We start from the raw sequence: 12,031 nt of genomic DNA on the forward strand, positions 1-12,031 counted from the left end.
GTCTACTTCTCCCACTTCAGCCCTCTTCCCAGACCAGGCCCAGGGCCTCTTCATGATACAGTACAAACAGCAGGGTCTTTGGAGGCAGGTAGATGTGGGTTCAAAGTTCACCCGTGCCCTAACCCAGCTGTACTAGGCAGTGATGTTTAAAAAAAAAAAAAAAGTTTGTTGTAAAAAAATGTAGTATGTGGTTGAGGGAAGCAGGAAAGGACGTCTTGAGAGGAGCCTGGAGTGCACAGCATTGGGTTGGCAGGCTGGGGGCTCAGGCTGGACCGTGGGCGGGGAAAGGGAGCTGCGGCGGGACCTCAGCCGTGGTGGCAAGGCCTCTGGAGGGTGCTGCAGCTGCTGCTGAGTGGGGCGGCTACGCTGCCCTCACGCTGGTCATCCGGCCCTTCCTGCTGCCCAGCTCTCACTTGCTTAAACATGTGAAATGTTTTGCACATTGGCCCGGGAGGACCTCGTGCCCGTGCCCTGCTGCTGTGGAGCTGGGAATGCGACCTTCCGAGCGTCCAGCCGGATGGTGGACAAATGGAGTCAGATGACGTGGGCCGGGCGCCGGATTAGCTTGTCTAGTCTAAGGAGTAAATGGCTTGGCCTTCCCCCTGGGGCAGGTTCAAGCCCAAGCCTGGGCTCCCAGACACCTCCCTGCTCTTGGTGAGTCTGTTTCCCACGGGTTCATGCGGGCAGTGACTCCCTGAACATTCACAGGGGGAACACGTGTTGGGTGACCTGGAGGAGGACAAGCGTCCACTGTGCTAACTCTGGGACCTCCTGTCAATTACTGAGCTTAACTGTCAGCTGCCTCCCGTGGAGACGGCAAGACCCACCGAAGGCTGTGCCATCTGCAGACCCCACAGTCCCTGGCCTGACACCTTCAACAAAATACAGTCAAATGTCAGTCATGCAAATCAAGGGAACCCGGATGCTATTGAAGGAGAACCCACGGGGAAAACAAGCAATCACTACTGGTCACGGAGGTATGGTTAGGGACTCAGAACTTGATCTGATTTACTCCATTTTTGGAATAATGACAGCCGCATTTGAAAATTATGGTACAAGCTTATTATAAGGACTTAAGAAAAAGAGAAAGGTATAAAGAAAGTTAAAATATCAGCCCTAAAGAAAATTAAAAATAAATAAAATAAAATATCAGCCCTGATTGTACCACCAAGAGGAACCATTGTTTGATTTAGACGCTCAGGTAACTGAGTGTGGGGAGGGGCGGGGAAGAGGAGGGAGCACAGAGAACCCCTAGACTGTGTGCCCGCATGGCGCCCCACCTCTGCCTGGATGTTAGGTCCAGTCGGGAAAGGTGGGATCCCAGCATCCCGGGTATGCAGCCTGCCGCTCAAGTCCTCTCGTGCACTCAGTCTCAAACGCAGCAGAAGGGAAGGGGCCGGGATGCTGGCCGGTGTCCCGTTGAGACGGGGCTGGTTCAAGGTTTTCCAGGTGGTGAATCCCTCGCTATCCGTGGCGACCCAGGGTCTGCTCGGACCTACAACTCTGTGGGACCCGGGGAGGTGGCTGGTGACGAGAGGGTTAGTGGTGAGGTTAGCTTGGGGTTCCGGGAGGAAGTGGGCGGTGGCAGCTACAGGCTGGACTCGGGCGGCGTGGCCTGGTGTCCTCACCGAGACATCCTGGAGCTCGGCCCTCAGAGCCCTGACGGGGGCTGGGGGTGTCCCCACTGCGCATCCCCCCGTGACCTTGGGGGGTCCCGGGTATCTCTCACTTCTGGGTCGCTGCTGGAAATCAGCAGAGGAAGGTGGCTGGGTGCCCAGGGCCAGCCGGGGGCCTCATTCCTCCAGGTGGCCCTCGAGCCCTCATCTCCTTTTGGGGCCTGCTTGGTCCTGGAGGAGGAGGTCTTGGGCTCTGCAGGCTTCTCAGTCGGCTGGGAGCATCTGGTGGCCAGGGCAGCCACGGGTGCACTGGTCAGGAAGGGCAGGTACCCAGGTCCGCGCTCCCCCTAGCCTGCTGTGCTGGGTCCCAGGGCCGTGTGGTGCCAGAGATCGCTTTTGGGTGAGAACAAGGCCACGGAGGAACCCGCGAAGGGAAGACAGACTTGCTGTACAGAGCTGGACCGGGAGGGTTCTGGGTGAGACGAGGCCTGTCTTCGGGTGTCTAACGGCTGCCGCCTGGAGGTACTGTGCTAAGTGGCCGGCACCCGAGACAAGGGCGAGCGGGGAGCAGGGCGGCCACCACCCCTGGGAAGCATGATGGGGCCAGAAAGGCTCCCAGGGCAGGAAGTGGAGGAGGCGCAGCGGCAGGGGGGGGCTCCCTGGCCTCTGGGCCGCATGGTCCACATGGACCCAGCAGCGGCAGGTGCCTGTGAGCGGGCGTGTGCGGGCGAGGGGGGCACGCGGCACGTGCAGCCCACACGACACGTCTCAAGGCTCCTGCAAAAGCGTCTCATTCCTGGTGACTTTAATGCGGCTGCAGTGACGCTACTGTGCAGAGAGGAGCTGAAAGGAATCACACGATCGCAATAAATTTTGCCCGTTTCTTTTTACTACCAGGAGATGTGAAGTGTGGTGCGTGTGCCAGGGTGTGCGGCTCACAGTGCAATGCGGTGGCTGGAGCTGCAGGGGGCCCGGGCTTGGCAGCTAAGAAGCGGGAGTGGGGGCTCGACTTTGCCGCCCCGAGAGCTCCCGTGGAGGGGGTGCCTCCGTGGGGTGGGCTCCCCATACCCGGCGCTCAGGGACATTGGCGGTGGCTGAGGGACCTCGGATGGACCCAGGCGTGCCTCCGGCCCCCCGCCTGGCGGAGCCCAGCAGGCCCCTGACCTGCCCCTGGCCTCAGGCAGGAACCCGGGCCAGGACCGCCGCCCGCCTGGTGTGTCGCCAGGAGGTCCCGGGCGCCCTGGGGCTCCTCCGGGCTCTGCGCGCGAGGTGCTGCAGCGCCTCCTTGGCCCTGGCAAGCGCTGCGTCGGCAGGCACAGCCACGTCTGGCACGACGCCCACCCCCTCCCAGGAGCCGCCGTCCGCGGCCCCCACTGAGCGGGCCGTGGGGATGGTGATGTACAGGTGGGTGTCGTCCACGTGGTAGGTCTGCGGTGGCTGGCAGCCCCCGCTGGTCACCTCCCCAACGACCAGCGCCCGGCCCAGTCTCTTCATGATGTAGGTGAACTCCTCGGCGGCGCCGGCCGTCAGCGCACTCGTCAGAATGGCCACGCTCTTCTTGGAGCCATAGCGCTCACCTGCAAGACACAGGGCCCTTCAAGCCAGCTGGCAGTCCCCGGGGCCCCCGCATCCCCGTCTGCCTGGACCCGCGCAGAGGAGGGCCCGCGGCTCCGTCCCGTGGCCCCGCGTCCGCAGGCAGCCACCCCTCCAAGCCCCTGGCCCATGGCCGTGAAGCGAGGACATGGATGCGAGCCTGGGGAGGAGACGTGCTTCCTCCACGGGGGATGAGAGTGCCTGCCCTGGCCGTGCACGTTGCACAAATGCAGCGCGAGCTGGAGCTGGGGCCACAGAGGTTGCCCGAGGTGTTCTCGCCGTCGTGTCAAACAAGTGAAAAGAAACAGAGGAGATGAACCCTAATAAAGTTCTACGTAACTCAATACATCCCAAAAAAAGTCTATCTGAAAAATATAATCAATAAAATCTTTGAGATATTTTATATCTTTACTTTTCCGTGGAAAAGTCTTCAAAGTCTGGTGTGCACATTCCACGTGTCACATCTCCATTTGCAGGAACCGCATCTCAGTGCTCAGTGGCCACGCGCGGCTCGCAAGGTAGACCTCGCCGTCCTAGGGCCCCGTGGTCCGCAGGCTTGGGTCTGTTTGTAACTCTGGGTTTTGAGTGTGTGTTTGAATTTACAATTCACCTGGTCCTGATTTTTATTTGCATTTTGCGATAGTTCTGAACGAATGTCTTGGAAGCTCCCCTCCAATCCTCGCGCAGGAGGGATGCGCACAAGTGATTTTCTGGTCACACGCACCTCCCGCTGTTGGTCTCCTGGCCTTAGTCTGATGCAAGTGTGGGTTCCTTGGCTCATCAGGCAGGGCAAGGGCGTCGGAGAGAGCCCGTCACCCACATCGAGCCATGAGAGTGCGGGGTTGCACCTGCCCCTCTGGCCACCGCCCTGGCCCACGGCACACGCCGTCAACACCCGAACTTCCTTGCTGCGGGGACCTCAGGCAGGATGCGCGTTAGAAGCCCTGTGGGATGTGCGATGGGCGGGGGTCCTTCTGGTTCTGCATTTGTCCCCTAGGCTGAGGGTTGCAGGGCGAGAATGGAGGACACTTTGGTTTTAGACAAACCAGTGTTCAAATTCCGGCTCCTTCACATATCCGTCGGGTGATGTTAGCTAAGATCCTCAACCTAATTAAGACTCCCTTTTCTCTAGAAAATAAGCGTAACGGTAGCACTTTGCAGGGATTTAGGATCGTATGCAAAGTGCACAGCGTCGGACGGGCACTTGATGTTCCACTTACCAGGTTTTTCCCTGCACCCAAGCTATTGTTCATTCCTCTCCCCGATTTTCCAGAAGCTTCTAGAATGAGAACAGGAAAGGGGAAGGCTTCTGCACATACCTGCGAGCCGGGAGTGGGTCCAGAGCTCACTGACAGAGTCATTGGGCCGGCTGTAGATCTTGTCCAGCAGAACTGGGGGCCCTTCATCGAAGAAGTAGGAGCATAGGGCAGAGATGGAGGAGGTGGGGCCACCGATGTTGAACCTTCGGGGAGAGAAGTGGGACCGCTGGGGGCGGGGGCTGACGGGGCAGCCCCGCGTTCCCCCGGGAGCCTGGAGCTTTGCCCGCAGTGCCCCGTCCTAATGCCCCGTCGCCGTCCCACAGGTTCCCTTGTTGGCATTTCCCAGAGTTCAAGTCTCCTTGCGGTCAAGTTTGTGTAGAAAATGTCGAGGGTCATACATGCCCCCCCTCTTTTTTAAAGATTTTTATTTATTTATTCATGATAGACACAGAGAAAGAGAGAGAGAGAGAGAGGCAGAGACACAGGCAGAGGGAGCAGTAGGCTCCATGCAGGGAGCCCGATGCGGGACTCGATCCCGTGACCCCGGGGTCACGCCCTGGGCCCAAGGTGGCGCTAACCGCTGAGCCACCCAGCCATCCCCAATACCTGCCCCTTCTGATCGCGGTTAATACATTATGCAATGCCCACTGTATGCATTACACTGGGGGCTCTGACCGGCCCTGCGGTCCCGACACTGGCGATGGATTTCCCTCGCCTATGACCGTGGCTGCTGTCCTGCCCCCTGCCGCCTTCCCCAGCTGCATTCTCCATGATCCCACAAACCACTGGGCGTGTTCCCTGGGGCAACCTCCCCAGAGCCTCAGGCCTGGGGAACCACGTTGGGCAGGAGCAGAGGGCAGGGGACAGCCCCGCTCGGGGGACGCCATGCCCGTCTCATCTGGAAACAAGAAGCGGGCTGGTGATATGTTAGGAGTGTCTTCTGGTTGGTGGCCCAGGGTGGCTCCGCAGGGTGTAGGGCCTGCGGCCTCAGCCTCTGAACCCTTAAACCTCAGGTTGGAAGGGTTTTTTAAGCAAAGCCCACCTGAAGGCTGGGCCACTTCCTCTTTTACCAGGACTGCCACACAGTCAACAGAAGGGCACTGAGCATGAGCGTCGTCGGCACGTCCAGTAAAAGTGTTTGAAGGATAAAGCCTTCAGGGGTTCCTGCAGGAGCCCACAAACACGGGCCCTGGACACGCACATGGCCACGTGCACACGCGCGCACACGCACACGCAGAGCACCCCGAGGTCCCTCCTCAGGGAGAACAAGCCTCTGAGATCTGGGGCCCCTGGTCCCAACAAGAACTGTGGCTGAGCAGCCTCGCTCCTGCAGCTGGGTTGGGGTTCCACCCCGTGCCCTGGCGGGTGCCCCAGGAGCATCACGGAGGCCTGGGCCTGGTCCCCACGGGGCGGACGTGGTGGGGAACCTGCTTCCACTCCCTCTAGGAGGAAGCATCCCTCCAACAGTCATTTTGTGATGCAAAGAATTCTCTTTGCAACAATTGTGGCTGATTTGGAGATTGTGCCCGGGACTTGGGCTTTGTGCTTCTCCTGACCCAGGCAGTCCTGGGCTGATTTTGTGTGACGTGAGAGGCACAACTGGATGTGGTGGCCTGGCTGTCCCAGCCACGGTGGGTCATCGGAATCACCCGGATGAGGCGTCAAGGGCACAGGTGACTAGGTGTCCCCCCTCCCCCAGCTCTGGGTTCAGTGGGTGGTGTGGGGGCCCAGGCTCTGCTCTCGAGGTCTCCCCTTCCCCATTGCTCTCCTGGGCCCTCTGTCTAGGCAAGTCTGGGAGCCAATAAGTAGCCCAGTGATGGAGGTAACCCTGCGATCATCAGAGGAGCTTGGGAAGCCCCCCTGCCGGGACTCCCTCCTCCGGCGAAGCCAGACCCCAGGCCCAGACACCTCCGTCCCCCCGACTCTGACCTCATGTCGATAATCATGGCATCCGTGTGCACGATCTTCTTCCAAACGTGCTCCACCAGCAGCTCTGACACCTGGGTGAGCAGCTCGCAGTCCCCAAACATGTCGAACCTCAGGTAGCCGACGTTGTCCTCAAATACGTTAGTGTGAAAGGAGAACTTGATGAGGTCCTCGAAGACTTCAGGGGAGGGAATCTGCAAGAGCAGGGCAGGGGCTGCAGGGCTCTGCTCAGCCCTGGCGCAGGTTCACCCCGCTTCCTCTACCTGAGAGACGCTGGGGAGTGAGGCCCCGCAGGGGCCCGGGCGGGTGGGCGGCTTCTGGGAGGTCACTTGGGATGTGGTTCGAGGTTGGTAGGCTGCGGCTGGCGGGCCCCCCGCAGAGGGTGCCCACCCGCGAGGCCCAGGCGCGGCCTCCACTCTGACCCCCACCCCACCCCCGCCCCCGCCCCCGGCAGGTGCTTCCTGGTGTCTCTGGGTTTGTCCTCCTCTCCTCCCAGGGCAGCAGGGACCCTGGGTCTTCCGCAGGGCTTCGGCCGCGAGCTGCGCACCTGCAGCCCCAAGCATCTCCGCAGGGCATCCCCTCAGTGAGGAGACCAGAGAGACCGGGTCCCTTCCCAGGGTCGCACAGCCAGGAAGTGGCGGCGCCAGAAGCCAAATCCGCAGGTGACTCCGGGGCGTGGGCCTGACCACACGGGGAGGGGACGAGGCCTGGCTCGGAAGCCGGGCCCTGTGAGCCTGGCGCGGTGCTGGCACGAATGGGGCTCCGCGTGCCCGGGGCCTCCTCCTGGCTGCACCAGACGCCGGGGGACGCGGGCTCTGCGGGCGGTGTGTGGGGAGCCCGGCCTCCAGGGCCTGCCGCTCACACCCCGGGTCTCTCTGTGTCAGGGTCCACGTCCCCATGAGGCCAGCAGCTGCTCGGTTCCGTCCGCGGGTGGCGGCTCTGGGTCCTTCCCCACGCGTTAGGGCCCCACGGGCTCCGTGGGGGCAGCGGCCTCCGTAATGCAGCCGCCTGCCTGCTCCCCTCCTGCCTTAACCCTCTCCCTGCTCCCTCTCTCCCCTACTGGGGAGGCCACAGCTCCCCCAGCCCCCCAGCGTGAGCTGCCTGCACCCAGACCTGCCCTGCCGCTCCTGGTCCTGACCGAGCGGTGACCTGCTAGACCGCAGACTGCGAGCCGAGATGCCCTGGATGCTGCTTTTCGATGAAGCTTGGGGCTTGTAGCTGGTGGGGTGCTCAGGGCACCCTCAGCTTGTCTGGCCACTGGTCTGGGTGCTCTGGGTGGTCAACCTCCCAGCCGCAAACCCCTCAACCTCGGTTTACCCTCTCAGTGCCCCCCGAGGGCTCTGCTGCTTTAAACGCGTGACCCTCAGCACATCACTCAGCTTCCCGCCCAGCTGAGCCTCGCTCAGACGGTGCCCACGGGGCCCCAGACGCGGAGACTCTCACGCTGCGGGATTCTGGGGACTGCGCCCTCGTGCCCCTGGGCACGTCCGAGTTGGGCTCCACACCTGTGAGGCCACCCCTGGGGCAGGCAGGGGCTGGCGGGAACTCAAGCTGGGGTGGGAACGCAAGGCCGGGGTGACAGGATGACAGGAGGGAAAGATGCAGCAGGGAGAACTGGGACCCCGCACAGGTCTGGCACCGTGCTCAGGGCCCTGCCCGCGTGGACGGGGCCAGCCACCCCGGGACCGCGTATCTCACCTGCATGGGCACGATCCCGGGGATGCGGTCCTTGGCATCCTCGGGGATGTGGGCCGTCTTCAGGTGCGGGTCTCCGGACAGCATCTGCAGGTCGGCTGCCAGCATCTCCGCCAGCGCGCCCTCGGAGGTCACCCGGGAGTAACGGCTCTGCAGGCGGCTCAGCTTAGCCGCCACCTTGGCCCCCAGCTCCGGGGAGGCGTAGTTGTCGGCCACCAGCTTGCCCGTGGTCTGCAGCACGGTGGGCACCTTGGCTCGCAGGGCCACTATGTCCCGGGCGGTGGACAGGGCCTCACTCATGGGCACGGCGATGTCGGGCTCCACCCCGGCCAGGTCCCAGGCCTCGCCCGTGCTGGCGCTCAGGGCCATCTGCGTGGGCATGGAGGCATACAGGGGGCTGCTGCCCACCTGGTAGATGCCCACCGAGAGTGCCCCCCCGGCCGTGGGTTCCCCGATGACCGTGGCCCGCTGCAGGTCCTGCATGGTGTGGGCAAAAGCCTCGGCCGCCGACCCGCTGATGTGACTCATGAGGATGTAGACGTCCTTGTGGGGGCCGTAGCGTCGACCCGCCACCTGCGGCAGGGTCCACACCTCCGTGACCCTCGAGGTGGCCCGGTCAAAGACGGAGTAGAGGTGCTGGCGGGGCTCCGCCTCGAAGAAGTAGGAGCAGAGCAGCGGCACCGCCGTGGAGTAGCTCCCGGGGTTGAAGCGCAGGTCGATGACCAGTGCGGCTGTGTCCACCAGCCCCTGCCACACCAGCTGCACCAGCTGCGGCCCGATGGCCTTGACCGTCTCCAGCTCCGCCATGGCGTCAAAGCGCAGGTAGCCCAGCCGGCCGGGCAGCACCTCGGTTTTGAACAGGGCTTCGATGAGGTAGGACACCTCCTCTGGGGAGGGCACGACGGGGGGCGGGGGGGGCGCCTCCTCGGCCACCATCTCCCCGGGGCTGTGGAACACGAGCAGGCGGTGGTCCCCCGACATCTCCTGCAGGTCGGCCGTGAGCTGCGAGGCCAGGGACTCCAGGTCCACCGCCGTGCGGTAGGCCCCCCGTGCCAGCTTGGCCCGCAGCAGGGCGCTGGTCTGTCCAACCACCTCGGGCCGCGCGTAGTGAGCCTCCACCAGGTGCCCCGTGCCCTCCACCAAGGCCTCCAGGCTGCGGTGGAACTCCAGCACCTCCTGGGCCCTGTCCAGGGCCTCCTCCGCCAGCACGATGGCGTCGGGCACCACGCCGCCCCCCAGCCAGCATTCGCCGTGGTTGTCGATGAAGGTGAGCACGGGCACGGTGAGCACCAGGTCGCCCTCCGGCGTCTCCAGCAGCGGCACCGTGCGCGTGTGCAGCAGGCTGCCCGCCGTGATCTCACCCACCAGCGTGGCCCAGCCCAGCGACTGCAGGAGGAAGGCCAGCTCCTCGGCAGCCGTGGCCGTGCGGTGGCTGGTGAGCAGATACACCCCGCGCTGGGTGGGGTAGCGCCGGCCCGGCAGCTCCACGCGGCTGAAGTGCTCCTGTGTGATGTTGGTGCGCCGGTCGTAGGTGGTGAAGAGGCGCACGGCGCCACCGTCGGGACCCTGGAAGTAGGAGAGGAGCAGGGGCACGGCTGAGGACGGCCCCCCGGGGTTCTGGCGCAGGTCCACGATGAGGTGCTCTGTGTCCTGCAGTGGCTCCCACACCTGGCGTGCCACGTACGGGCTCAGCACCTCCAGCACCGGGGCGGCCGCGAAGCTGTCGAAGCGGAGGTAGCCCACATTGCCCGGCAGCACGGACGTTTGGAACATGGAGTCCACCAGGGCCCGGCGGCCAGCCTCGTCGTCTGGCACCGTGGGCACCGCCTCCGGCGGGTCGTCGTCCCCCGCCTCGGGCCCCAAAGGACCCTCCCTGGGCCTCACAGCCCGCACCAGGAGCCTGGGGTCCTCGGACACGGTCTGCAGACCAGCATTGAGCTTGGTGACCAGGTCCTCCCTAGAGACCACGGCGGAGAAGTCCATGCTGGCCAGGTGGTGCAGCAGGGCGGGCACGCGGTCCACCAGCGTGTAGTAGGCCTGCAGGGCCTCCTGCAGGCGCCGTACCACGCCGGGCAGGGCGCGGCGCAGGGTCAGGATGGCCAGGGCTTTCTCCAGGGCCTGCTCGGCCGGCGTCCCCACACAGGGCAGTACCCCGCTGCCCTCCCACGTCTGGCTGCCCCCTCCCAGGGGCCCCAGGGACCTGGACACGGGCACGGTGAGGAAGAAGTCGGACTGGCCTATCCTCAGCTTCTGGAGGTCCAGGGCCCCCCCGACAGTCCGCTCGCCCACCACGATGGCCCGGCGCATCTGCTTGAGGATGTAAGTGACGTCCTCTGCCACGCCGCCCGTGTGGCCGCTGGTGAGGACCACCACGTCCTTGTCAGCGCTGTACCTTTCCCCCAGGACCTGGGGCAGGGTCCAGATCTCAGTGGTGGTGTTGGAGGGGCGGTCGTAGATGGTATCCACGTGCAGAACCGTGTTCCCTGGGTGCAGGTAGGAGACGACGTAGGGGATGCCAGAAATGTGGCCGCCCGTGCAGTGCCGGAGGTCCAGCACCAGGGCAGAGGTGCCCATGAGCTTCCTCCAGATGCTGGCCACCAGGAAGCTGCCCAGCTTGTCCACCACCTCCTGGCCGGGGATGTCATCCACGCGCAGGTAGCCCACGTTGCCCTCCAGCACCTCGTGGCGGATGCCCTTCTGCAGGCGGGCAAGCAGTTCCTCCCGGGTGAGGTTGGTGAGGGCCGGGACTTGCCGGGGAGTCTCGAGGGTGCTGGGCTCGTACGAGATGACCAGGCGAGGGTCGTTCAAGGAGCTCTGCACCCCGGTGGTCAGTACGTGGGCCAGAGTCTGGGGGTCCGAGACAGCTAGGATCTCACGGCTCTTGATGGCCTGCTCGATGGCTTCCTGCATCCCCATCAGGTTCTCTGGGAAGCAGTAGTTGTCCAGGAGGACCTTGGCCATGTCCAGCACCAGGCCGGGCTGGAACAAGTGCGTGGGGCCAGCCAGGCCGCAGAGCAGCGTGCACAAGATCAGGGCCCATTCCCTCGTCATGGGGACCCACAAGGAGAGCTGGCTCCTGCACGGGTGCTCCCTTGACTGTGCGCAAGGCCACGGCACTGCCCGTGTGGCCGCCTTCCTCCCTCGTCCTTCTCAGCGGGTGGACAGAAGGTCTGGGGCTAAACGCGGGAGTTGGGGTGCGGCTTGCAGCTCCAGTAAGCCTTTAATCCCGTCTAATTCAAGCACGTCAGCCCCGGGGACCGGGGAGCAGGGGCCACAGCGGTTTGACCCAGAAGGCGCGTGGATCTCGCCGAGCTGTGCCACCTCGGTGCACGGCCACCTGGAAAACTGCTGTGGACTCGGAGTTTCCGCCCCATGCCAGGCATTGGGCTCCGTGCTTCACAGGGTGACAGTGTGCACCAGAGCCTTGCAGACAGAGCTGCTGACCTGCCGCAAATAGCGTTTTCCCCACCGTGCGGGGTGAGCCACATCCCTGGAAGGAGCTAGAACTCACTGGGGGCCTGGCTCTGTGACCCTCGGCTCCGTGGCCTTAGGGACGTGTCCCACTATCGCGTAGATTGCTGGGAAGTTCTCCGTGGTGGATGATCTCTGCCGAGTAGCTGGGGGAGGAGAGCTCAGGAGCTAGCGGGTGGGGGCGGGGGACAGGGGACAGAGGAGCAGTTGGGGGGTGGCGGGCTGCAGTCCGCTCAGGCAGTGCCGAGGCTGAGGGTGCGGGGCCACCCACTTCAGGGCTTGAGGTTGCTTTCTGGGTGTTGCTGAATCCGGGGAACTGTTGTGCACCCTCTCCCCACCCCCTGCCCCCAGCTTTCAAACAGCAGGAATACAATGTCTGGACCTCGGCGCCGTGTACGGTGAGTGGGAGGGGTGCCCGCCTTCCCGACACCACGGGGTCAAGGCTTCTGGGTCCCCTGAGGTTGTCCCTGC

The 12,031-nt window shown here is 63.8% G+C and overlaps 1 protein-coding gene across 1 annotated transcript; it reads right to left on the bottom strand.

The window, feature by feature from the left end:
* Positions 1–2,792: 2,792 nt before the first annotated feature.
* On the bottom strand, positions 2,793–11,140 carry RBP3 (retinol binding protein 3). Its single transcript, XM_026009362.2, has 4 exons — positions 8,093–11,140; positions 6,398–6,588; positions 4,529–4,671; positions 2,793–3,193 (listed from the first exon to the last, which is right to left on the bottom strand). Exons 1-4 carry the CDS (start codon positions 11,138–11,140, stop codon positions 2,793–2,795), a joined length of 3,783 nt encoding a protein of 1,260 aa, XP_025865147.2.
* Between the last annotated feature and the right edge of the window lie 891 nt (positions 11,141–12,031).

The sequence above is a fragment of the Vulpes vulpes genome, chromosome 4 (genome assembly GCF_048418805.1).
Source record: "Vulpes vulpes isolate BD-2025 chromosome 4, VulVul3, whole genome shotgun sequence".
NCBI classification, from domain to species: domain Eukaryota; kingdom Metazoa; phylum Chordata; class Mammalia; order Carnivora; family Canidae; genus Vulpes; species Vulpes vulpes.